We start from the raw sequence: 21,602 nt of genomic DNA on the forward strand, positions 1-21,602 counted from the left end.
CTCCTCCGCTTGAAGCCAGCTGGGTGAACTTGGGTCAGTCACAGCTCTTTCAGAGCTCTCTCAGCCCCACCCACCTCACAGGGTGATGGCCATGAGGATAATAATAACAACACACTTTTATAAAAGAGATTTGAGATTTGAGAAATAGATTTCTGGCAGCTTTCCTTTTCATTGACTGATTGCACTTTGATCGAAGATTCTTCTTCTTCTCCTAGGAGGCATCTTGGTGTTCCTCACCGGCCAGGCGGAAGTGCATTCGCTTTGTAGGAGGCTGAGGAAGTTTTTTCCTTTCCGCAGAAATGTGCCCCAAGGTACCACTCCCCTTTCCCCCTTGCTTTTGAAAGTGAAGATTGGAATTTCTGTGTGAAAGGCTGGCAAAGGCAATTTAGGAGAGGAAACGTCGGCTGCCTGCTCTAAATGCAGTTTTGCAAAGCTTGCTAGAAATAGCTTTGTTAAAGGGGTCCCCTACCCCGCATCTTTGCAGGAGGCCCAGTTCAGTTCTTTTGGGGGGAGGGTATTTTGTTCTGCTAGTCACTACTCTTCCATGCCAAGTAGTTTCCCCCTTTCCTCCTCCATACTTTTTGCAATGTTGGTGTAATGCAGTCACGTGAGCAAGAACCAGGTATAGCAGCCTCTGTTGGCCAAGCTTGACCTGGAAGATTTTATAACCTTTCCAGGTCAGGGAGAATTATTAGGGGGATGCTGGATAGATAAAGTCACTGGAAGAACACTGAGAGATAGACACTGAGAGATCTCTGTCTTTTGGTGCTACACCTCTGAAGATGCCAGCCACAGCTGCTGGCGAAACGTCAGGAACTACAATGCCAAGACCACGGCAATACAGCCCGGAAAACCCACAACAACCATCACTGGAAGAATATTTTAACTTCCAAGCTCTGGTCTTCTGGGAGCTTGCGTCAGCAGAGCACGGATCTGAAGGTGCCAGGTTGCAGCCCTGGCAACTCATGGCAGACCCCAAACTTGCCACGCCCATCCATTGCTCTCGGCACAAACAGCCTGTGTGTCCTTAAAATCTTGCCGCAAAGCTCTGGCTTCACTTGTTGTGGCACATGCTGTGTCTTCGGTGACACAGAATTCCTGTGTTTTATCTGTTAAGGGTTTATCCATCGTGTTAATGAAGGTACTTCCTTTCAGGTGATGAAGACAAGGAGGATTCAGTGGAAGAAACAAGGAAATTTAAGAAAGCGAAACACACCAAAAAAATGGTAAGTCCAACAGGTAAAAACCTCCAGTGGAAGGCCAGGCATCCCCCCCACTTACAGCAGAATCTTCCTGCTTATAGAGCTATATTTGGCTGCCCCAGAAACCATTTGCCACCTGTTGCCCTTCTTTTCAACTTTCTTTTTGTTTTCTAGTACTTTTAACGTATTACCTTTCTCAAATGAGCAGCCCATGAGTACGAGAAACCTTTTAATCAAAATTTATAAACTTTATGTAAAAGAGGGAGGGGAAAGCATTTGAAAGTACATAAAGAATCTTGAACAGAATACAGAAGAATAGATTTAAGCTACCCCAAAAATATTAAAGATAAATAATGACACAGCTGAATTCCAACCTTCTTTTGAATGCAAGCTGCAACTCTCAAGCTGAATACAAGTGATTCGTTAAACCATATGTGGCCTTTTGGCTATTCTAAATCTTACGGTTTCACATTCTTTTCCTAAAAAAAAGAAAAGGACCGATTTGCTTGAAACATCACTGTCTGATCGCCAGGAGATAACTGTTTGCCCGCCATAGGCAACCAGGCTTAGGACTGTTTTCAGGCTTGTTCTGGAACAGATTGACTATTCTTGCTCTGGAATTTAAAATGTAGAAAGTCCCTCTGTAGCCTTCGTTTCCCCTCCTTTTTCTAGGCACTACCTAAAATTGATCTAGATAACTACTCTGTTATGCCGGTTGACGAAGGAGATGAGGACAGAGATGCTGGAGCGGAGGATGATGAAGATGCTGACGTTGTGGGCTCGGATCTTGACCTTGACTTGGGAGAAGATGGCTTGGAAGGTGATTTTTGTCTCTTGGAAGTATAAGATGCTCGTGGGTTGAGACCAAACCTTTTTTTCCTTGCTTTTCCCATATAGGGCTTAGTACGTTGTTCTTCTTCCGTTTTATCTTCACAATGAACTTCATGGCTGAATGGGGATTTGATCTCCCCTGTTAAGTCAGGGATTCCCCAGATTGTCAACACTATTGAACCTGCAGGCACTTCTGAAATTCTGAGAACAGGTAGCGGGTGCCACAGCAGAATGGCAACCATGGAGGCCCAGCCCAACTGCAAAATTTTGGGAGGTTCTAAGCCACGCACCCTCCTATAAGGGAAGCAAATGTTTCCAAACAGGTTACTCCCTGCAGGCCCAAAGCTGATGTCTCTTGGTGTCCTTTTAAACACTGCCTGCTCCAGGAAAGTGGAGTGAAGCCAGGATTGGCTCTTTGCTTTGGGGAAGAAGGAAGAGGGCACCAGGAAACACATCAGCCGATGCTGTGGTGTCCATGGAAGCCAAGTTGGAAATGACCAAACTGTCTCTACTAAGATAATTAGCACTTTATGTCTCTACTAAGATAATTAGCAAATCATTTTCTTGACGTGACACTTACTCACTTCGCAGTTAGCATGACCGGGTCCTTCTCGACTTCTGCTGTTCTGCACAGTTTCAATTTTTCTTCTGTGAAAATAAATCCCAAATGTTTATTTTTAATAGAATGCGAATTGGGATGTAATTGAAAGCCAGGAGTTAGGAAGAACCAGGTTCATATCCCAGTTCCAATAGGTGACTTCAGTTCATTCTTTCTCTCTCAGCCTAACTTCTGCACAGGTTGGGTCGAAAAATTTTCCCATGGTGTGCTGGTTTTCTCTGTGCAGGGAGTTTTTAATAGAACATTCCAAAGTTTTGGTATCTTTCTGCCACGCCTTTGTTCCCTGCGACCAGAAGTGATACGGTCTGTTTTGTACTCATTGTGCTGCATGGATAAAGCGTGCCTTAGAGTCAGTTTTGTAAGGAAGCTTTATCCCATCTGGCTTCAAAGTATATTAATGGGACACATGAACAAGCAAACAGCTCTCCCTGTATGCAGAACTTTCCCTTTCTGGTAGCCTGGTGGAAATTGCTTCTCACCATAGGCGAGGAAGCAAGTGTCTGTTTACAATCTTGTTTATGAACAGAAGGCGGTGCTACTCGAGATTGATAACCCTAGGTGTTGAATGTCTTTCCTGAAGAGGAAAGACGCTTGTGTTTTACTGTTGCGGATATTGCACCATAAATATGCATCCATTTTTATTTGGTCTCTCTCTGTCTGTTTTCTCCCCGCTGTTGAATTTTAATTTGCAAGTTAATAATAATAACAACAACAACAACATTTGATTTATATACCACCCTTCCAGACAACTTAATGCCCACTCAGAGCGGTTTACAAAGTATGTCATTATTATCCCCACAACAAAACACCCTGTGAGGTGGGTGGGGCTGAGAGAGCTCCAGAGAACTGTGACTCGCCCAAGGTCACCCAGCTGGCTTCAAGCGGAGGAGTGGGGAATCAAACCCGGCTCTCCAGATTAGAGTCCTGCTGCTCTTAACCACTACACCAAACTGGCTGTCTTCTTTGAGGCAGGGATTTTTGATGGGAATGCCAAATGACGGATGAATCAATCAGCAGACTGTATTTATAATTTCGTGTGTCTTTGTTTAATATGGACGCAGATGAGAAGCCGGACTCTTCCCTTCCACTTTACGTTCTTCCGCTCTACTCCTTACTGGCGCCAGAAAAACAAGCCAAGGTAAAACCCACCTTTTTTTCCAACTCTGGCTAATGATATCATTAGAAAAAGTGGCATTGCAGTGAAAGAGCTCCATAGGACAGGTGCAGAATAGATGCCAACAGCTGGCCTTTTTTTCTGATTCCTAACTTCCGTTTTTCGTGCCAGGTTTTCAGGCCTCCTCCTGCTGGGACACGGTTATGTGTCGTGGCCACCAACGTGGCCGAAACATCTTTGACCATCCCAGGCATCAAGTATGTGGTGGACTGTGGGAAGGTGAAGAAGCGTTTCTATGACAAAATCACTGGGGTTTCATCTTTCAAAGTCACCTGGACGTCTCAGGCTTCTGCCAACCAACGGGCCGGTCGAGCCGGCCGCACGGAACCTGGCCACTGTTACAGGTGAGCCACCATTTGTGGATGGAAATTCTAGAGTAAAAGCGTTCTGGGGAAAGGTACACATCCTTTGTGGGTTCCGCTGGCTTTTAAAATTGAGGTGTGCAGCCGTGGTAAGCAGGGTGGTCTTTGGTGATAGCCCAAAAAAGCCATAACTGAAAGAGCGATGCTGCTACTTACCTGTGCAACCAAAAACAAACCACAATCCACGTAATACCTTTTATAAAGACCAACCAAAATGGTGCGAAACAGTATACAGGCTTTTGGGTTCTCCATAAGTTTTTCTCCAGCTGAATGTTACAAAATTTTAAAAAAGAAATAGAGGTGTTTCAGGACATAATTTTAAAGGCCTTTTTTGCCAGTGCTGGCAAGCAAGTAGATATATATTGGTGCCTTTGGTGTCAGGTTGCATCCTAGTTCCTCTAAGCAAGGGGAAAAAAGGGAGTCTCTCCTTTGAAATTATAAAGGCCAGCAGTCTTCCTCGTATCTCTCTGAAGCCAAGCAAGATTCCCAGATCCTTTTTAAGGCAAGAACATGTCAAGTTGTGGATGGTTTTACTTCCTGCCTTATTCATGCATTTGTTCTTTGATGTTATGGTAGTCCACAAAACATGGACCAGAGTTCTAGCTCAGTCGATCGTCTTTTAGTGTACTGATCCGACTGAGCGGGATCGTGCTTTGGAGGGAAAGGTGCGCTCTCCAGTGCAGAATCTGGTAACTTGCACAGAATTCTAGGAAATGTAGGATCTTTATTTATTTAATTGTCGCTTTTTAAATATACGATCAATATTTTTTTTAAAGCTTACTGTCCCTTCTCCTCAAAAATCTACCTTGACCCCCAGCTTTAAACGGGATAGAAAGGAAGTGAGCAAAAGAAAATCTATAAAAGGGGGAGATAAAGAAAAGGAAACTAAATGAAATGAATAAATTACATAACAGATCCAAGGGCAAGGGGTGGGGGGTGAAAGTCAAAATAAACAGTTACAAGAAACCAATCCAGAGGAGTTAGCTGTGTTAGCCTGTAGTTGCAAAATAGTAAAGAGTCCAGTAGCACCTTTAAGACTAACAAACTTTCTTGTAGCATAAGCTTTCGAGAACCACAGTTCTCTTCGTCAGACGCATCTGATGAAGAGAGCAGTGGTTCTCAAAAGCTTACGCTACAATAAAGTTGGTTAGTCTTAAAGGTGCTACTGGACTCTACTAAGTTACAAGGAAGTACTCTGTCAGGTTTCATAAAGCTTCAAAAATTCAGCCCAAATGTCATTCCTGCATCGTGTCTCTTAAATGCTGTTTTTCCTTCAGTGCTAAATACAATAATTCTTCTGTCCAGATTTCTGTATGCGACAGAGGAAAGTTTAGTTTTAAAAACAGATCATTTCTAGTCCATGTGAAGGTGTGGGACAGAGATGCTAGGAAATATGTTGGTAAATCCTGCTGAAGGGATCGGGCAGGGCCAGCCAACAAGCTTTTAATGTTCCTAGCCTCTCACAGAAGTAGCGCAGTAACCTCAGTAGTTCATCAGGTGAGGTAAGCCTGAGACTGTGGCAGGTTCGGAGCTGAGATCTGACCACAAGAGGTGTGAACAAGGGAAGGGAGGGTCAGCAGGCGGATAAGGAAGCCGCCAGACCAAGTAGTAGAGCAGGGAAGCCGATGGGCAGAAACACTTGGAAAAAGCCAAGCTGGAGTCCAATTTTTGCTTGAACTGGGATCATAGATCGCCCTGATGGACGATCTATGCAGGAAATTTCAATCAGCTAATAAGCAGCTGCTGATGGTCCCTGGCCCCAGGGAGGTCCGCCTGGCCTCTACCAGAGCCAGGGCCTTTTCGGTCGTGGCTCCAACCTGGTGGAACTCTGTCTGAGGAAACTAGGGCCCAGCGGGACTTGTTATCTTTCCGCCGGGCCTGCAAGACGGAGATGTTCCGCCAGGCATTTGTTGGGGGCTAGGCTGTCCTCTCGCCGGCCATACCACTGAAGACCGTCCACCACCCATGCAGGAGCTCATAAGTGTGGCGCAGGGCATGATGTAAGAGCCAAGCCCTGCGCCTAAAATGCTGTATTTTAATATTTATATCTGCCAATTGAGAAATTTTATTGTATATGGAACAGTGTTTTAGTGTTTATTTATAATGTGTTTATTGTTTTTAAACTGCATGTTACAAATTGTATGCTGTTACACCGCCCTGAGACCATGTGACGGGGAGGGCGGTCTAGAAATGCAATAAATAAATAAATAGAGAATTAGGTGAATTATGCCGTCCTGGTCAGGTCACGAGGGACCCATTGGAGGAATGTGGCACCATGCTCAGACTACGGAAGGGGTAATGGTGTCCAAGCAGTGCCACCTCTAGCATAAAGGTGGGGGGGGGGGGGACCTGCCTGACTTCAGTCCCAACTGATCCTGACTCCTGGCTGCATAACTGAGAAGAGCCATCAAGCTGGAACGTTCTTGGCGGCTTCCCCTTGCTTACCTTTGGGCTCTTTGTGGCAGGCTCTACTCTTCGGCTGTCTTCAGCGACTTCGAGAAGTTCACTCCTCCAGAGATTACCAGGCGACCCGTTGAAGATTTAATTTTGCAGATGAAAGCGCTGAACATTGAAAAGGTGGGAATCAAGGCGTTCTTGGGCTCCGTTACTCTTGTTTGGGGAGCAGCTGTCCCTGGCCACTTTAAAATCTACAGCTCTCCAAGTGCAATAATAATAATTGATTTATATACTGCCCTTCAGGACAACTTAACACCCATTCAGAGCGGTTTACAAAGGGTGTTATTATTATCCCCCACAACAATCGCCCTGTGAGGTGGGTGGGGCTAAGAGAGCTGTGACTGACCCAGGGTCACCCAGCTGGCTTCAAGTGGAGGAGTGGGGAATCAAACCTGACGAAGAGAGCTGTGGTTCTCGAAAGCTTATGCTACAATAAAGTTGGTTAGTCTTAAAGGTGCTACTGGACTCTTTACTAGTTTGTAACTACAGACTAACACGGCTAACTCCTCTGGATCTATGACCATAGAAAGCTCCTTGTTTTCTTGTTTCAGGAGATATGAGTCCCCCCTGCTAACGGTGGCTGTCCCCTTGCATTTGCAGGTGATCAATTTCCCTTTCCCTACGCCTCCACCAACGGATGCGCTTGTAGCTGCTGAGGACTTGCTGATTGCTCTGGGGGCCTTGCAGGAACCGCCCAGATCTGGAAGGTATTGTCAGTCCCTGGCAGTTAGATCCCCCAAGTTCTCCACACTTAACACAAACGTGTTCCAGTTGAAGTGACTTTGTTAGAGATCCATTCAGTACAAGGTGCTCAGACAGTGGAATTGGCAGAAGTGATGTATGTGGGGCTGGCAATGTTAGTTATAGGAAATATTCCCACCTTTGGGAAAGAGGACCGTTAACCAGGGGGGGGGATTGGAGTGAGACATTGTTTTAGAGTAGACAGTGAGAATGATCAACTTATCTTTGGTTCTCAAGAAGAGTGCGCCACGTGGCTCTCAAACTAATAATATTGTACACTAAATTTAAAGTTTCAGAACTAATAGCTTAGACATGTCTTGAAAATGTCCTCTTCTTCTAGGCTGAAAAAACTCCAGGAAGCAAAGCTGAGCTGTCCCATTAGCCCCTTGGGGATTACGATGGCATCCTTTCCAGTGGCGCCCCGTTACGCGAAGATGCTTGCTCTAAGCAGACAGCACAATTGCTTACCCTACATCATCACTTTAGTGTCTGCCCTGACAGTTCGAGAGCTTTTTGAAGAGTTTGACAGGTGAGCCTTCAACAATATGCTCCAGGCAGGGAAACGATTGTAAAGGGTTTTTTTTTAATACGCTGCCTGCCTAGTAATGGAGGTGTTTGGAATCAATGCATCAGCTCTAGGAAAAAATCAGGGGGATCGTGTTGGGGACTAGATTGTGCCAAGGTGTCAAAGCAGGTGGTGGGCATCAAGTTGGCAGAAGTTACTGCACTAGAGCTGCCAAATCATATTCACTTTTTGTGATCTTTGCTACAGACCTGCCATGAGCGAAGCCGAGCAGGAGAAGCTCAAGGGGAAAAAGGCACGAGTGGCACAGATGCAGCGGATCTGGGCCGGACAAGGACCCTCCCAGAAATTGGGAGACCTCATGGTAATGTTAGGTATGCTGTTCAAAGGAAAAGCCCCTCTTTCCTAATTTTTTAAACATCTGTTTTTTGAGCAGTGGCAATAAGAAGCCAGTTTGGTGTAGTAGTGAAGAGCAGCAGGACTCTAATCTGGAGAGCCAGGTTTGATTCCCCGCTCCTCCACTTAAATGATAATAATAATAACATTCAATTTATATACCACCCTTCAGGACAACTTAATGCCCACTCAGAGCAGTTAACAAAGTATGCCATTATTATCCCCACAACAAAACATCCTGTGAGGTGAGTGGGGCTGAGAGAGCTCCAGAGAGCCGTGACTAGCCCAAGGTCACCCAGCTGGCTTCAAGGGGAGGAGTGGGGAATCAAACCCAGCTCTCCAGATTAGAGTCCCGCACTCTTAACCACTACACCAAACTGGCTCTGGGTGACCTTGGGTCAGTCACAGCTCTCTCAGAGCTCTCTCAGCCCCACCTACTTCACGGGGTGATTGTTCTGGGGATAATAATAACACACTTTGTAAACCGCTCTGAGTGTGGCGTTACGTTGTCCTGAAGGGCAGTATATAAATCAAATGTTGTTAAGAATCAGTATATTTTTTGTGAGCTAGGAACTGCTCTTTGAGCAGTTAAATGATCGACATCTGCCCTTTTCTGCTGTTGAGGCGTTTGTGTTGGTTTTCAGACATAATCTTTGCTGTGAAATTACAGCAGCGAAACATGAAAGGAATTTGGCATGAAAGGTAATTGGCTAGTCAAAGCAGATCCTTATTAATTCCTCGTTAAAGGTTCAGGTGAATGCAGCATATGTAGCCCGGTGTCTGAAAACAATAAGTGCACTGGACAGAGTAGGGTCATCCCATAATCAGGAACCATCACAGACTAGGACTTATCTCTGAAAGCTGAAAACAAGGGTACCCAAAGTAACCGTGCTTCAATAGGGCTCTTGTCCAAAACGGTCTGGGGCAGAAACGAGCTTCTCCCTAATCGAGGACCCATTTCTGCTCTTCTGGTTAATCTGCATCTCAGCACCTTTGTGGGTACTCACATTCTTGTGTTGCATCTCTTATGTCCGTTGTTGTGACCTTCTGTGACAGGAGCCGTGGGGGCCTGCGAGTATGCAGGATGCGCGCCCAGCTTCTGTGAGGCAAACGGCCTGCGCTACAAAGCCATGGTGGAAATCAGGCGCTTGCGAGGACAGCTGACCACAGCAGGTAAAGCCCCCGAGAAACCGTCCTGAGCTGTCCTCCAGTCTCTGCCTCTGCCATATACTTTAGGGAGGGTTTGTGGCTCAGCGGTAAAGCATCTGCTTGGCATGCAGAAGATCTCAGGTTCAATCCCCGGCATCTCCCGTTAAAAAGACGGGAAAGACCTTTGATGGACAGCTGCCGCCAGTCTGAGTAGAGAGTCCTGACTGTGATGGACCGATGCTCTTATTCGGCGTAAGTTCGCTCCATGTGTACAGTATAACCTGCACGCGGGCTGTGATGCCAAAGAATCTTCATGAACTGCTCGTCGTAAAAGTAAAAATCCCATTTTTTTGTGACCCCAAATCCTATGCGTTACATTCTTCCACCTGCCAAAGGGGGAGAAAAGTTAGAATATAAAATGAGTGAAAGAGAAAAGAAATGGATTCTGAGAATCTTGTCAAGTACCTGATTATTGTAATAACCGTATTTACCTTGTGCTTTTAAGAACTTCTGGGATGTCTTCAGTCCCCGTTTTTCTGTAAATTGTCTTTCTCCAGATCAGCTGTTCCCATTTTTTGTGTTCTCTAAGTTGTAGTAAGGCTGACATTTTATCACAATCTCTTGGGACCTTGTTAATCTGCTCTTGCACGCCCCCTCCCCCAAACCTCTTCTGAGAATCTCCCTGTTTTTTGTGGTTTCCTTCTCATGGCTCAAGTGAACTCAATCTGCTCCGATGCCAGCCTTTTTGTTGACCCCAAAATGAAGCCCCCGACAGAGACCCAGGTGACTTACCTGCGACAGATAGTCCTGGCAGGGCTTGGAGACCACATTGCCCGAAGGATCCAAGCAGAAGAGCTCCTCGATGAGAAGTGGAAAAATGGTTACAAGGTAAAATGTGGTGGCCTCCTGTTAGGTCAGTCACTCCTAGGCCTCTTTCCTTTTGATAATCTGAAAGCTTGTGCTGTGGCAGTGTTACACCGGTTTAAGTTGGCTGAACAACCCAAAAGGGCTTGCAAGTTCAGAACACCAGTCCACAGCAAAGCTGCATCTCTGTGTGAGTTGCTGATTGAGGCATGTTTCTCGATTTGAAAGAGGTGGGTCCAGAGCAGGAACTCATACAGAGAAACAATGAAAACAGTTAATGAGACCTCTGAAGGCAAGTACTGTTTCTGTGTCTCTGTACCAGCTAATCTCATTGCACCTGATGCAGGAGAATTAGTTATCCAAAAGAGATTGATTGCCAGAGCTGGAAATCAGGCAGGGTTGCAGCAGAAGGCCTCCTCTGTCAATGGGGCTTGAGACTCAAAGAGCCTTCACTTACAGAGCAATCCTGTGCACAGTTACTCCAGTCTAAGCCCATTGATTTCAACGGGTTTAGACTAGGTAACTCTGTTTGGGATTGTGCTGTTAGTTGTGCAAGGTTCAGGTCCAGTAGCACCTTAAAGACCACTAGCTTTTAAGTGTTGTGTTAATGTCATTGTCATGGCACACTAGCTGCTGCAATGTCCTGCCACTGTTGTTTGAGAGGTTTCTCCTCTTCTCTGACCAGAGAAACATCTGCATAAGGACTATAAAGAGTCACCAAGTGGGAGGATCTAGGACTGGGCTGGGAATTTTACATCTGTTGACTTCTTTCTGAGTTTTGATTTGTTAACACAAAAATATGGAAGAGAGGAAGCTGCAGGACACCACACACAAACAGCCTGGGCTTAGTTTTAAGCTGGAAAACCTGTAACGTAGGTGGTGTTTAATGTGAGTCTGCTTTGTCATCTTGCCTGCCTCAGTCTTTTTGCCTCTGTGTCTTTCCTTAGACTCCCCTTCTGGACGATCCAGTCTTCATCCACCCGAACTCTGTCCTCTTCAAACAGCTCCCTGAGTTTGTGGTCTATCAGGAAATAGTTGAAACCACAAAAATGTACATGAAAGGTAACTGGCTGCTCTTTTGGGGGGGCCCCTTTCTAAAGGGTTAGTGAGAGCAGATCGAGTCTGGTATGGCAGGTTGCAGTAACGTTAATATTACTCACCAGCCCATAACTTACAACACTGGAAGGGTTGCAGGGGGTGGGGGGGAATCGTTGGAAGCTCATTGGGGGTATAACAATGAACAGATAACCTTTCTAGAAAAAAATAACAGGCATGCCGGTACCCGGTTGTTGTTTGGAACATGTCATAGCAGTCAGGCAGTTTTTAGGACGTCCGTGGTTAATGTGGGTCCAGCAAACAAGGCCAAAGCCCCACATCAGATTTTTTATAGCACACACAACAATAACAACATTCGATTTATATACCACCCTCCAGGACAACTTAATGCCCACTCAGAGCGGTTTATAAAGTGTGTTGTTATCCTCACGACAATCGCCCTGTGAGGTGGGTGGGGCTGAAAGAGCTGCGACTGACCCAGAGTCACGCAACTCGCTTCAAGCGGAGGAGTGGGGAATCGAACACAGCGGTGATTCAGCAGTGAAGTCAGTGTAACGGAGGATCCCTTTTAGGGTAAATCGTGCGAAATTAACTGAGATTATATTGGATGTCATTTCTCAAACTTGAATTAAAAAGCCAAACAGCAGGGAATAGACTTTTGGGGGGGGGGGTCCTCATCAAGGGCAAATGGCCCTACGTTTGCTCTGACAGAGAATGCTTTCTGGCTCAAAACTTTCTGTGCCGGCAAAGGCTAGACAAGTGAAAAGCTCCACTCGTTACCAGCTGTGTTTTGCTTTTTGTTTCTGTCCTGCAGGCATTTCAGCCATCGAGCCCGACTGGATTCCCCTCCTCTTGCCTCCCTACTGCCACTTCGAAAAGCCACTCGATCATCCTCCCCCTTCTTACTGTCCTAAAACAGGCAGCGTCAAATGCCATAGGCCTAGTGTCTTCTGTGAGTTTTGTGGCATAGTGCTTCTTTCTCAGGGTGGGGGAGTGGGGAGGGCGTAAATGTTATTCCCTTTGATGATTCTAGAATACTATTGATCTAGAATACTGCGGAAATTCTCCATGGTACGAAAGCTAGACTAACGATCTGTGTTCGAAACCTGAATCCTGCAGCAGCTCTTGCCTAAACTTTTTGGGCTGTGATTTGCGTGCTCGCATCTGGAGCGGTTGCTTGAAGCTCTCAGATGGGACTGGCCGGTACCCAGTATGGTCGTTTTGTTTCCGTCCTCTTTGGAGGAGATGGAACCAAGAGGGTTTTTTAAAATATACTTTAATTATCAATAGTACAATAACAGATACAACAATAAGATCAATCATATTAAAGCACAATGATATGGTTAGTATGGTTACATATCTCTTTAAGTTGCCCGTTGTATTATAATGTTCTCTCTGTTTTCAGATATGCCTTGTGGATTGATAGTTTTAATTATTTGTAGAGTTTTCAAGAATATGAGTAGAATGAATTCGGGTGTCTTGAGTTACAAGATTAAGAGCGACTGATAAGATTGATTAATTAGTTGTACATCGTTTTTGGTTATGTGTTCTAAGGAGGGGAGCCAGTTTTCAGTAAATCTTGTAGTCGGCTCATTTCGAGGGGGAACGCGCAGGAACGCAGTTCTGGCAGTTCCCCAAAGAGGTCACATGTCAGGTGGCCCCGCCTACCTGACTTGGCCATTTTGGGCCCGTTTCGGCCTGAATTGGGGCCGCAACAGCCCAGATTGGGCCTCTGATGGGTGGTGGATCACTCTCCCACTCAGCAGCGGCCCGATCCTGACCATTTGGGGGCCCTTTTTGGCCCTTTTCAGCCCCTTTTTGCCATTTTGGGCCCAATTTCTGCCCTGAATGGCCAGGATTGGGTCCAAAACAACCAGGATACAGTAGGTGATGTCAGGGGATGTGGCATATGCAAATCAGTTATGCTAATGACACACTTCCAGCGATGTCAAGGGGCGTGACATATGCTAATGAGTTATGCTAAAGAGTTCCTACAGCTCTTTTTCTAATAGATCAGCTTGTTGAATACCATCTGTGATTTTTTTTCAATAAACCTTTGAATACCAGTTTGTCAGTGTGGGAGCTTTTTGTGATTTCCCTCTTAAGGATCTCGCTGTTTTGGCTGCCCCTAAGACAGTTGTGAAGCAAGAGGGTTTGAGGGCTAAATGCAAGGCTAGCTAGCAAGAGAGTGTCTAATGCAGAAACGTAACACATCAGCCTCTCTCTGCAGATCGGATTGGGTGGCAACTTCCAGCCGTGGAGGTGGATTACCCTGAAGGCATCGATCGCTACAAATACTTCGCCAAGTTCTTACTGGAAGGGAAGGTGTGTGTGCATTTCTTAATTCTTTTTTCGTTAGAGAATATGCCTGCCTCCTTCCCAAAGGCCTGCTTGGGGCAGCTCACAAGGAAAAACAATAACATTAAAACAGCATAAATGATCAGTCATTAAAAACAGCATAAATGATCAGTCATTAAAAACAGCATAAAGCATTGAGCAGCTTAAAGAATATCCATAAAACGGTCCTCAGGCTAGAAAAAGAACATAAAACAGCTAAAGGAGATTTTTAAAAAAAACCTTAGTTAAAAGACTGGGGTAAAGATTTGCCCTGGCACCTAAAGGACAGTAAGGGTAAATACCAAGGAACTCTGGAAGGGGAGGGCATTCCAAAGGAAAGGTGCCACCACAGAAAAAGCCCTGTCTCTGGTCATGACCTGCCTCACTTCTCGTCTTTATGCCTGCAGATGAGGGCGTGGGAGGCATCTTTATGAGCTGAGCAACGTCTGCCTGCTTAATTCTTCCTCTTAACCATTTTTAAAGCCTTTCTCTGTATATAATTTCTTTTTAAAACGCCTGTACGTGTCTCTTTCTAGGTCTTTAAAAAGTTGGGCTCCTTTACCCGCTGCCTGCTGTCTAATCCTTCCACAATGTTGAAAACGTGGGCCAAGTAAGTTGTTGACAATTGAGAGGGTGGAGTTGCTTCTCTTTCTATCTTAAGTAAGAGTGAAAGAGGGAGTAAATGTGGGAGTGGCGATACGCCCTTTGCCAGAAGAGAGACTCAGGTTACACAGCAGCCGTAGTGATGCGTGCGGTGTGTCATCTCTGGAGAAAAGTTGAAGGGTATATTTATTTCACTTATACCCCACCTCTCCATAAGAGAGTAGGGATTTGAACCCGGGTCTCGTAGATCCAGCACAACACCACACTGGGCTCCATTGGCCAGTCTTTGGATCCTGATTTGCTTCAAAGAGCAGCTGGTTGATTTTTGGTGTAGTGGTTAAGAGCGGTGGGACTCTAATCTGGAGAATTGGGTTTGGTTCCCCACTCCTCCGCTTGAAGCCAGCTGGGTGACCTTGGGTCAGTCACAGCTCTCTCAGAGCTCTCTCAGCCCCACCCACTTCACAAGGTGATTGTGGTGAGGATAATAACAACACACTTTGTAAACTGCTCTGTGTGGGCGGTCAGTTGTCGTGAAGGGTGGTGTATAAGTCAAATGTTGTTGTTATTATTATTTTATGTGCTTGTTCTGATGTATGTATATATTTGAAATCCCTACAGACTCCAACCAAGGACCGAGTCCCTCCTGAAAGCTCTGGTGTCAGAAAACGCTGATAATCGGGATGCGTTACTTACTGCCTGGAACAGGAACCCAAAATGTAAGCCTTGATATGTGCTTGGTATTCTTGTTGATTTTGTCACGTTTCTGCTTTTGAGCTGAATTGAGTTTCACTTGAGATGGCTGAAAATAATAACATTTGATTTACATACCGCCCTTCAGGACGCCTTAGCACCCACTCAGAGCGGTTTACAAAGTATGTCATTATTATCCCCACAACAACAAACACCCTGTGAGGTGGGTGGGACTGAGAGAGCTCCTCAGGTCACCAGCTGGCTTCAAGTGGAGGAGTGGGGAATCAAACCCGGCTCTCCAGATTAGAGTCCTGCCGCTCTTAACCACTACACCTGATTGGCACAGCTGCTTTCCTTCGATCATGGAACAGCCCCAAATCAGCTTGCTCTAGACAGCAGGGCCTGAGAATTTAAAGCTGTGAAATATTCCAGCCTTTACAAATTCTTCCACATTTATGTAATTCTGTCTGAATGTAGATCTTAGGATTGCTAGCAGTTTGAGTGTCCGGGCATTCCAGTTTGATGAGTATGTTAAAGGAGCGATGAAATAGTTTACACACACACTTTTTCTGCCTCACCTGTGGCGAAGGCTCTGTTTCTGTCCACATGCCTCTGTCTCACCAGCTGTGTATCTCTTGATGAAAGGTTCGACCGTAACTTTCCCTGCCCGCCGTCACTATCTCAAAATAGAAAAGAGTCCAGTAGCACCTTTAAAACTAACCAACGTTACTGTAGCATAAGCTTTCAAGAATCACAGCTCTCTTCGTCAGATGCATCATCTGCTTTTGAGATCCACAGCTCTCTGTCAGATGCATCATAAGCTTTTGAGATCCACAGTTCTCTTCGTCAGATGCATCATAAGCTTTTGAGATCCACAGCTCTCTTCGTCAGATGCATCTGACGAAGAGAACTGTGATTCTCGAAAGCTTATGCTACAGTAAAGTTGGTTAGTCTTAAAGGTGCTACTGGACTCTTTTCGATTTTGTTGCTACAGACTATCTCAGAGTGACTGTAAAACACTTTTGAACATTTCGTCCAATTCTGTCGGTCAGCCTTTCATAAAAGCTGCTTTCCATTAACGGCCCCTTGCTCATAAATTGTTCTATTTCAGATATGTTGACCGAATATTGTCAGTGGATCCCAGAAGCGGCACATGAAAACGTATCTAAAATTTGGCCACCAGTAATGCCGTGAACTGTCGAGCACGTTGTCCTCTGCTGACCCCTCCACAAGGGCCTCCCCTAGAACTGCCTTGGCTGCGAAGACCCAACAGGGAAAGAGGTGTCCGTATTTGCAAGGAAAGGAAAAGACTGGCTTGTTCACGGAGTGGTGGGCCGTCTTCATTCCTTTGCGTCGGTTCCTTGCAGTGTGCTTGCTTAGGTGGGCACATATATTGTATTGAAGGGAGCAGATCCATGGATACAAAAGGACACGCACAGAGATGTTCTTCCTCCCTTGGTATGAATGGGGATATCGTTATGGGTAGATGTATCTATCATATACAAAGACGTTTTAGTGCTTAGCTAGTTCGGGAGATTTCATTGTTGCCAAGTGGCTCGAGCTCTTAACTCCCTGGTTTTACTGCAGCTGACAAACCGAGAGGCCAGCATCCTTTTCTAGGAAATGCACTTTACCAAGATGGATCAGTCCAAACTGTGATACATCCTAGTCTGAAAGAACAATTTCAGGATCACCGGCAAGCCTCAGTTTGAGTTGAACACTGAAATAAAGACACTCTACTCTATTGCTATAAAAGGATCATCCAAGACATTTTGCTGGCCGCGTTCATAAGGGTGGCTAGTTGGATAATTTTCAGCTGTGTTGTTCTTTTTCCTTTTGGAAAAAAAAACGCATTTAGGCTATATTAGTTTTGTGGTCAGATCTCCCTTGGGGTCCGAGGTGCCTTGAACACCCACGTCCAGAGAGAGAAGAAACTGGCATCCTCATAACTTCTGAAAACAAGCTAACACTTTCTTTCCCCTACATTTATTTTCTGCTTGTTTGATCTCTACTAGGATTTTTTTATGCCGTGGAATATGTGTGTTCCCTTTAAACGTGTATATATATATATTTAACTATATATATATTTGCAATTTGAGCAAGAACTTATAAAAACATTACAAAGAATACATTTTTCAGAGATGTAATCATGAATGTATGAATGAGAAACGTAAGTCGTTTTAAGATTTATGGATTGATGTGAGACAGTCTTGATGTACATCCTTAACATAAAGGGCCATCCTACGCTGCCCCAGGCGTGTTGGAATGAAGCGCTGGCTTCACTGGGCAGGAGAGGGGGATGGCGGAGCTGGTGTTAGCTTGCTAGGTTGCTTCAAGCAAATGAAATACCCCTTATGGAAAAAGGTTATTTTCAAAGCCGTTTGGTTGTGTTGCCATTTGAGGGGCACAATTTAGTGTAATTGGTAGAGGGCTGGCCAAAAATGGTGCTCTCCGTACTTAAAGCAGCTAAAGGCTTCTTTACTGTATAAATTCACTATGTATAACATGTTAATAATTGGTTTTGTATTACAATAATGCAATTTTCTGAAATGTTTCTGAAATAAAGAGACCTTTTCTTTTCCTACTCACCTTCGTGCGTTCCCTTCTTCATTACTCATGCTTGCACAGTGGACTGTGTGACTTGCAGGGTGGAAAGCTTGGCATGCTTTTTGGAAACAAAAATGTAGATACATGATACATCCAGGGAAAATAACTTCTTAGATCTGCTTCAGTCATGCAAAACGAGGGAACTTGACACTGGAGAAAGATTGTAAGTTGCCGTGTTGATCCACAGGAAAATTCCCGCCCATGTCACGTGAAAGCCTTTTTATCTGGAACAACCCAAATATTACAGAATATCAAACTTCCAAATTCTCCAGAGATGAAGAGTTCTGGAGAACATGAAAGCTTGCTATTTTGTGACGTTTTGGTTGACTCTTAGCAAGCATTGCTTCATGACTGGTAAGAGGGATCTAGGCCAGTTCTAGCATATGCCGCAATCTTCAACAGGCGAAGCTTCTGCAACTTGAGCAAAGCTGTCCTTCAACCTTTTAATCTGGACAGAAGCAGTCACTTAAGACACCATCTTCCAGGTGGCACCTGGACTTCTCCAGGAATTAAATTGGCCTTCACATTGATCAGGTCCCCTGGAGGAATCAGAAGATTTGAAGGGAGGGCTCTGTGACCTAACATCTGAATGCCCTTCCCAAGTTCCCAGGCATTGTCCCCAAATTTCCAGGAATTTTCCCTGAACTGGAGTTGGCAGTTACCTGGTACAGTTACCTGGGAATAATTGTGATGCTCAGACCCCGTCCAGAAGATTTTGCAATCTTAAGAATCCAAGTATGTGCTAATATAGGGTACAATCTACTTATGTGAGCACCACTGAAATTAACTCTCATGCTCAAACTTCAATTGATTGTGTGCCACAGGACAGAGTCTGCCATCCTTAACAGCGTCCAAAATCCAGGGGATGGAGAAGTTAGTGGTGGGTCTTAGTGCATTTTTTCAGTAAAGTTTTGTAGCAGAAGAGTTCTTTCCTGCAGTCATGCGGTCAAGCAGCTTTATTTCAAATTTCTATTCTGCCCTCGCTGCAAGCGGGCTCAGGGCGGATAACAACATATTAAAATACAATAAAAATCCATACACATTTAAACCGGATTGTGGACAGCCTTCACAGGGAGGGTTAAGATTTTATACACCCCTTTTTTTCAAGCCGGCAGAAGCCCAGCCTCAGCCATATGCCTGGCAGAACAACTCTGTCTTGCAGGCCCGGTGGAAGGATAGTAGGTCCTGCCGGGCCCTGATTTCAGCAGACAGAGCATTCCACCAGGTGAGAGCCAGGACCGAAAAGGCCCTGGCTCTAGTCGAGGCTAGGCGGGCCTCCTTGGGGCCAGAGACCACCAACAGCTCTTTGTCCCCTGATTGGAGTGTCCTCCGGGGAATATATGGGGAGAGACGGTCCCGTAGATATGCTGGTCCCAGTCCGCACAGGGCCTTATAGGTCAATACCAGAACCTTGAATCTAATCTGGTACTCCACTGGCAACCAATGCAGCTCACGTAAGAACAGTGTTATATGTGCCTTATTTGGCACTCTTGTACATTTGGCACTCTCGTCCTGCACTTTCTTGCAGTTTAGCAGAGCTGAGCTTCTGCAATGTATGCCTTGCAGTCAAGCAGCAGCCATTCGTAGGTGATTATTTCAAGGGCTCAGGAGTAAGTTAGGTTCAATGTGAGAAGCAAGGAAGTATTTTGCAGTGTAATCTCTAAACAGTTATACTCTTCTAAATCCAGTGGACTCAGGGTTTAGAAGGGAGTAACTCTGTTCAGGATTGAGCTGTTACTTTGATTGCACAATCTGGATCTTCCAGGCATTGCAAATAATTTCTAGATAGCACACACTGTCTCTGATGGCGTCTGTCCTTTTCATGTGAATCAAGTTGCAAGAGGCCTATAGACCACATGTACTATTCTGTGCTTGACAAAGTTTGTGGTCTTTACAATGTTTCTCCTCAAAACAACAAATTTGAAAAGTGCATTTGGGGGAAACTAAAAAAATTGGTCTTTTCCTTGCAAGTTTCAAAGCTGATTTGGAAAATAGATGTACCTTTCTGCTTCCAGGCTTTCAAATTTGCCCTTAAAATTTAGTAGTGCTGGAATCTAGGATTGTCAACTCCAGGTTGAGAAATTCCTGGAGATTAGGGATTGATGTCTGGGGAGGGGAGAAGCCACAGCACCATGGAATCCATGACTCCGAAACAGCCATTCTCTCCAGGGAAACTGATCTCCATAGTCTGCAGGTAAATTACAATTCTGGGAGATCTCAGGGCCCCACCTAGAGGTTAGCAACCTTCTGGGATCAGATCCCTCAGCATAGCACAGGCGCCACGGTGGTTGAAACGCATCCTGTTGACTTGTTGCAGGAACTGAAGGGTGGATTTAAACTTTTTAATTCCTTAGAACTCTGAATTTTGTGGATTGGAAAAAAAATAAAAGTGGAGATGCCGGGGATTGAACCCGGGGCCTCATACATGCAAAGCATGCGCTCTACCACTGAGCTACATCCCCCACAGCGTAAACGCTCTTTCCAATGGACTTAAAGAGCTGCTTTTCTGTTCTTATTTCTCCCGTTTTCCTTTTTTCTGCAATGGGTTTAATGTTTGAAAAACTAGACAAGCAGGAAAGAAGGCAAACACGCACCCAGCCTCCCGCGTTCCGCAGGTTCTGAGAAGGCCGCTTTGTCATAGGCTCCTGTGCATTGTGATCTGCTGACACACAATCCCTGCAAGCCCTCCCGTTGCACCCCCGGGACCGATAAAGCTTGTTAGCATGTAAAACTCCTCTTGCGCCTGCAACTGGATGCTGAATTTGGGGACAGCGTAGCATTAATAAAGGACCGCACGAATAAGGGCATTCAGAAGGGACTGCAGCCCAAGTTCCCCACCCCATGCACGCACATGCAGTGCACCAAATAAATACTATATGTTGCTTCTCTACAAACCGTGCGATTTTTTCCCTCCTCCACCCAAATATACAAAAAAGGAATAAACGAACCACGGTGCCTCTTGGCTGTCCGAATCTCTTTCAAATTTTTTGGAAAAAAAGACTGCAAATCCTGTGATTGCTTTATCAGATATGTTTTTTTAAACGCTGTTAAGCACTTCCTCGTTAGTATAGTGGTAAGTATCCCCGCCTGTCACGCGGGAGACCGGGGTTCGATTCCCCGACGGGGAGGCTTGACTTTTTAGAATTTTTATTGCAACTTTTATCTCCCAGTGACATATTGTCGCGCATTTCCCCTGGCCAATGTGCTTGGCCACCAAATTCCTTATTGATACCACCCCGATGAATTTTCTCCCCACTGCTTCCCCTCCCTTCTTTTATAGAAAGCATTTCAATGAGGGCATTGCAAAAGAAATTGCATAGAAGCAGCTGCTTGAAATAAAGCTTGCATCCCCCCCCCCCCCACACACACACCTCTTGCAGCCTTGAGTCGAGTTAGGGAGACCCTGCTGGGCTCGACCTCCAAAGAGACTGCATAGGAAGCCACTGGGGGGAGTTTGACCAGCCCTTTCCTCCACCTCGCAGGGTTGTTGTGAAAATAAAGTGGGAAAAGAGAGAGGAATGGACTGCAGAACTGGGTGTCCTTTGGGGCAGAAGCAAGCATGCTAGGTAGGAAGGAGTGAGTTTCTCTGAGCACACGCAGAGTGCGTCGGTTTTGCACAGGCACCCGTGCAGAGGCTTACTCCCGAGCAGCCAGCTCCCTTCCCCCAATGCATGCAAAGCTCAGCTGGGGGCGCTCTCAGTCAATCCATCTCTGCTTGCTGCTGAAAACGAGGGTCGTTGGAATCCGGTGCGAGGATTAAAAATTATGGTTGAATCAGACAAATTGATTACGTTGTTTAAAGGTGAAGCAATTGTCTCTGATAAAGCAGTATTGGTAGACAAATGGGGAAAAAATTCTTCAGTTGCCGAAATAGCTCAGTTGGGAGAGCGTTAGACTGAAGATCTAAAGGTCCCTGGTTCGATCCCGGGTTTCGGCAGAGAATTTTGCTGTCCTGAAACATTGATTCATTTGGTCAAAACTATTCTTTGCT

The 21,602-nt window shown here is 45.4% G+C and overlaps 1 protein-coding gene and 3 non-coding genes across 4 annotated transcripts in view; 3 read left to right on the forward strand and 1 right to left on the reverse strand.

Annotated features, from left to right (window-relative positions):
* Positions 1-17,592, forward strand: part of DHX37 (DEAH-box helicase 37) — a 31,123-nt gene extending 13,531 nt beyond the window's left edge. Inside the window, exons 11-27 of the mRNA XM_054997096.1 lie at positions 216-311; positions 1,156-1,226; positions 1,875-2,022; positions 3,714-3,790; positions 3,938-4,170; positions 6,654-6,765; positions 7,246-7,352; positions 7,727-7,915; positions 8,159-8,283; positions 9,362-9,478; positions 10,170-10,342; positions 11,266-11,380; positions 12,189-12,326; positions 13,605-13,699; positions 14,248-14,321; positions 14,933-15,030; positions 16,116-17,592. Coding sequence (XP_054853071.1) covers positions 216-311; positions 1,156-1,226; positions 1,875-2,022; positions 3,714-3,790; positions 3,938-4,170; positions 6,654-6,765; positions 7,246-7,352; positions 7,727-7,915; positions 8,159-8,283; positions 9,362-9,478; positions 10,170-10,342; positions 11,266-11,380; positions 12,189-12,326; positions 13,605-13,699; positions 14,248-14,321; positions 14,933-15,030; positions 16,116-16,198 — 2,051 coding nt within the window. The 3' untranslated portion in view covers positions 16,199-17,592. The remainder of the gene's footprint in view (positions 1-215; positions 312-1,155; positions 1,227-1,874; positions 2,023-3,713; positions 3,791-3,937; positions 4,171-6,653; positions 6,766-7,245; positions 7,353-7,726; positions 7,916-8,158; positions 8,284-9,361; positions 9,479-10,169; positions 10,343-11,265; positions 11,381-12,188; positions 12,327-13,604; positions 13,700-14,247; positions 14,322-14,932; positions 15,031-16,115) is intronic.
* Positions 17,593-20,001: 2,409 nt separating this feature from the next.
* TRNAA-UGC (transfer RNA alanine (anticodon UGC)) lies at positions 20,002-20,073 on the reverse strand. Its single transcript has one exon. It is a non-coding gene; the product is annotated as a tRNA-Ala (tRNA).
* A 594-nt stretch (positions 20,074-20,667) lies between these two features.
* Positions 20,668-20,739, forward strand: TRNAD-GUC (transfer RNA aspartic acid (anticodon GUC)). The gene has a single exon. It is a non-coding gene; the product is annotated as a tRNA-Asp (tRNA).
* A 736-nt stretch (positions 20,740-21,475) lies between these two features.
* Positions 21,476-21,548, forward strand: TRNAF-GAA (transfer RNA phenylalanine (anticodon GAA)). Its single transcript has one exon. It is a non-coding gene; the product is annotated as a tRNA-Phe (tRNA).
* Positions 21,549-21,602: the final 54 nt, after the last annotated feature.

This window comes from Eublepharis macularius, chromosome 13 (assembly GCF_028583425.1).
Source record: "Eublepharis macularius isolate TG4126 chromosome 13, MPM_Emac_v1.0, whole genome shotgun sequence".
In the NCBI taxonomy this organism is placed as follows: domain Eukaryota; kingdom Metazoa; phylum Chordata; class Lepidosauria; order Squamata; family Eublepharidae; genus Eublepharis; species Eublepharis macularius.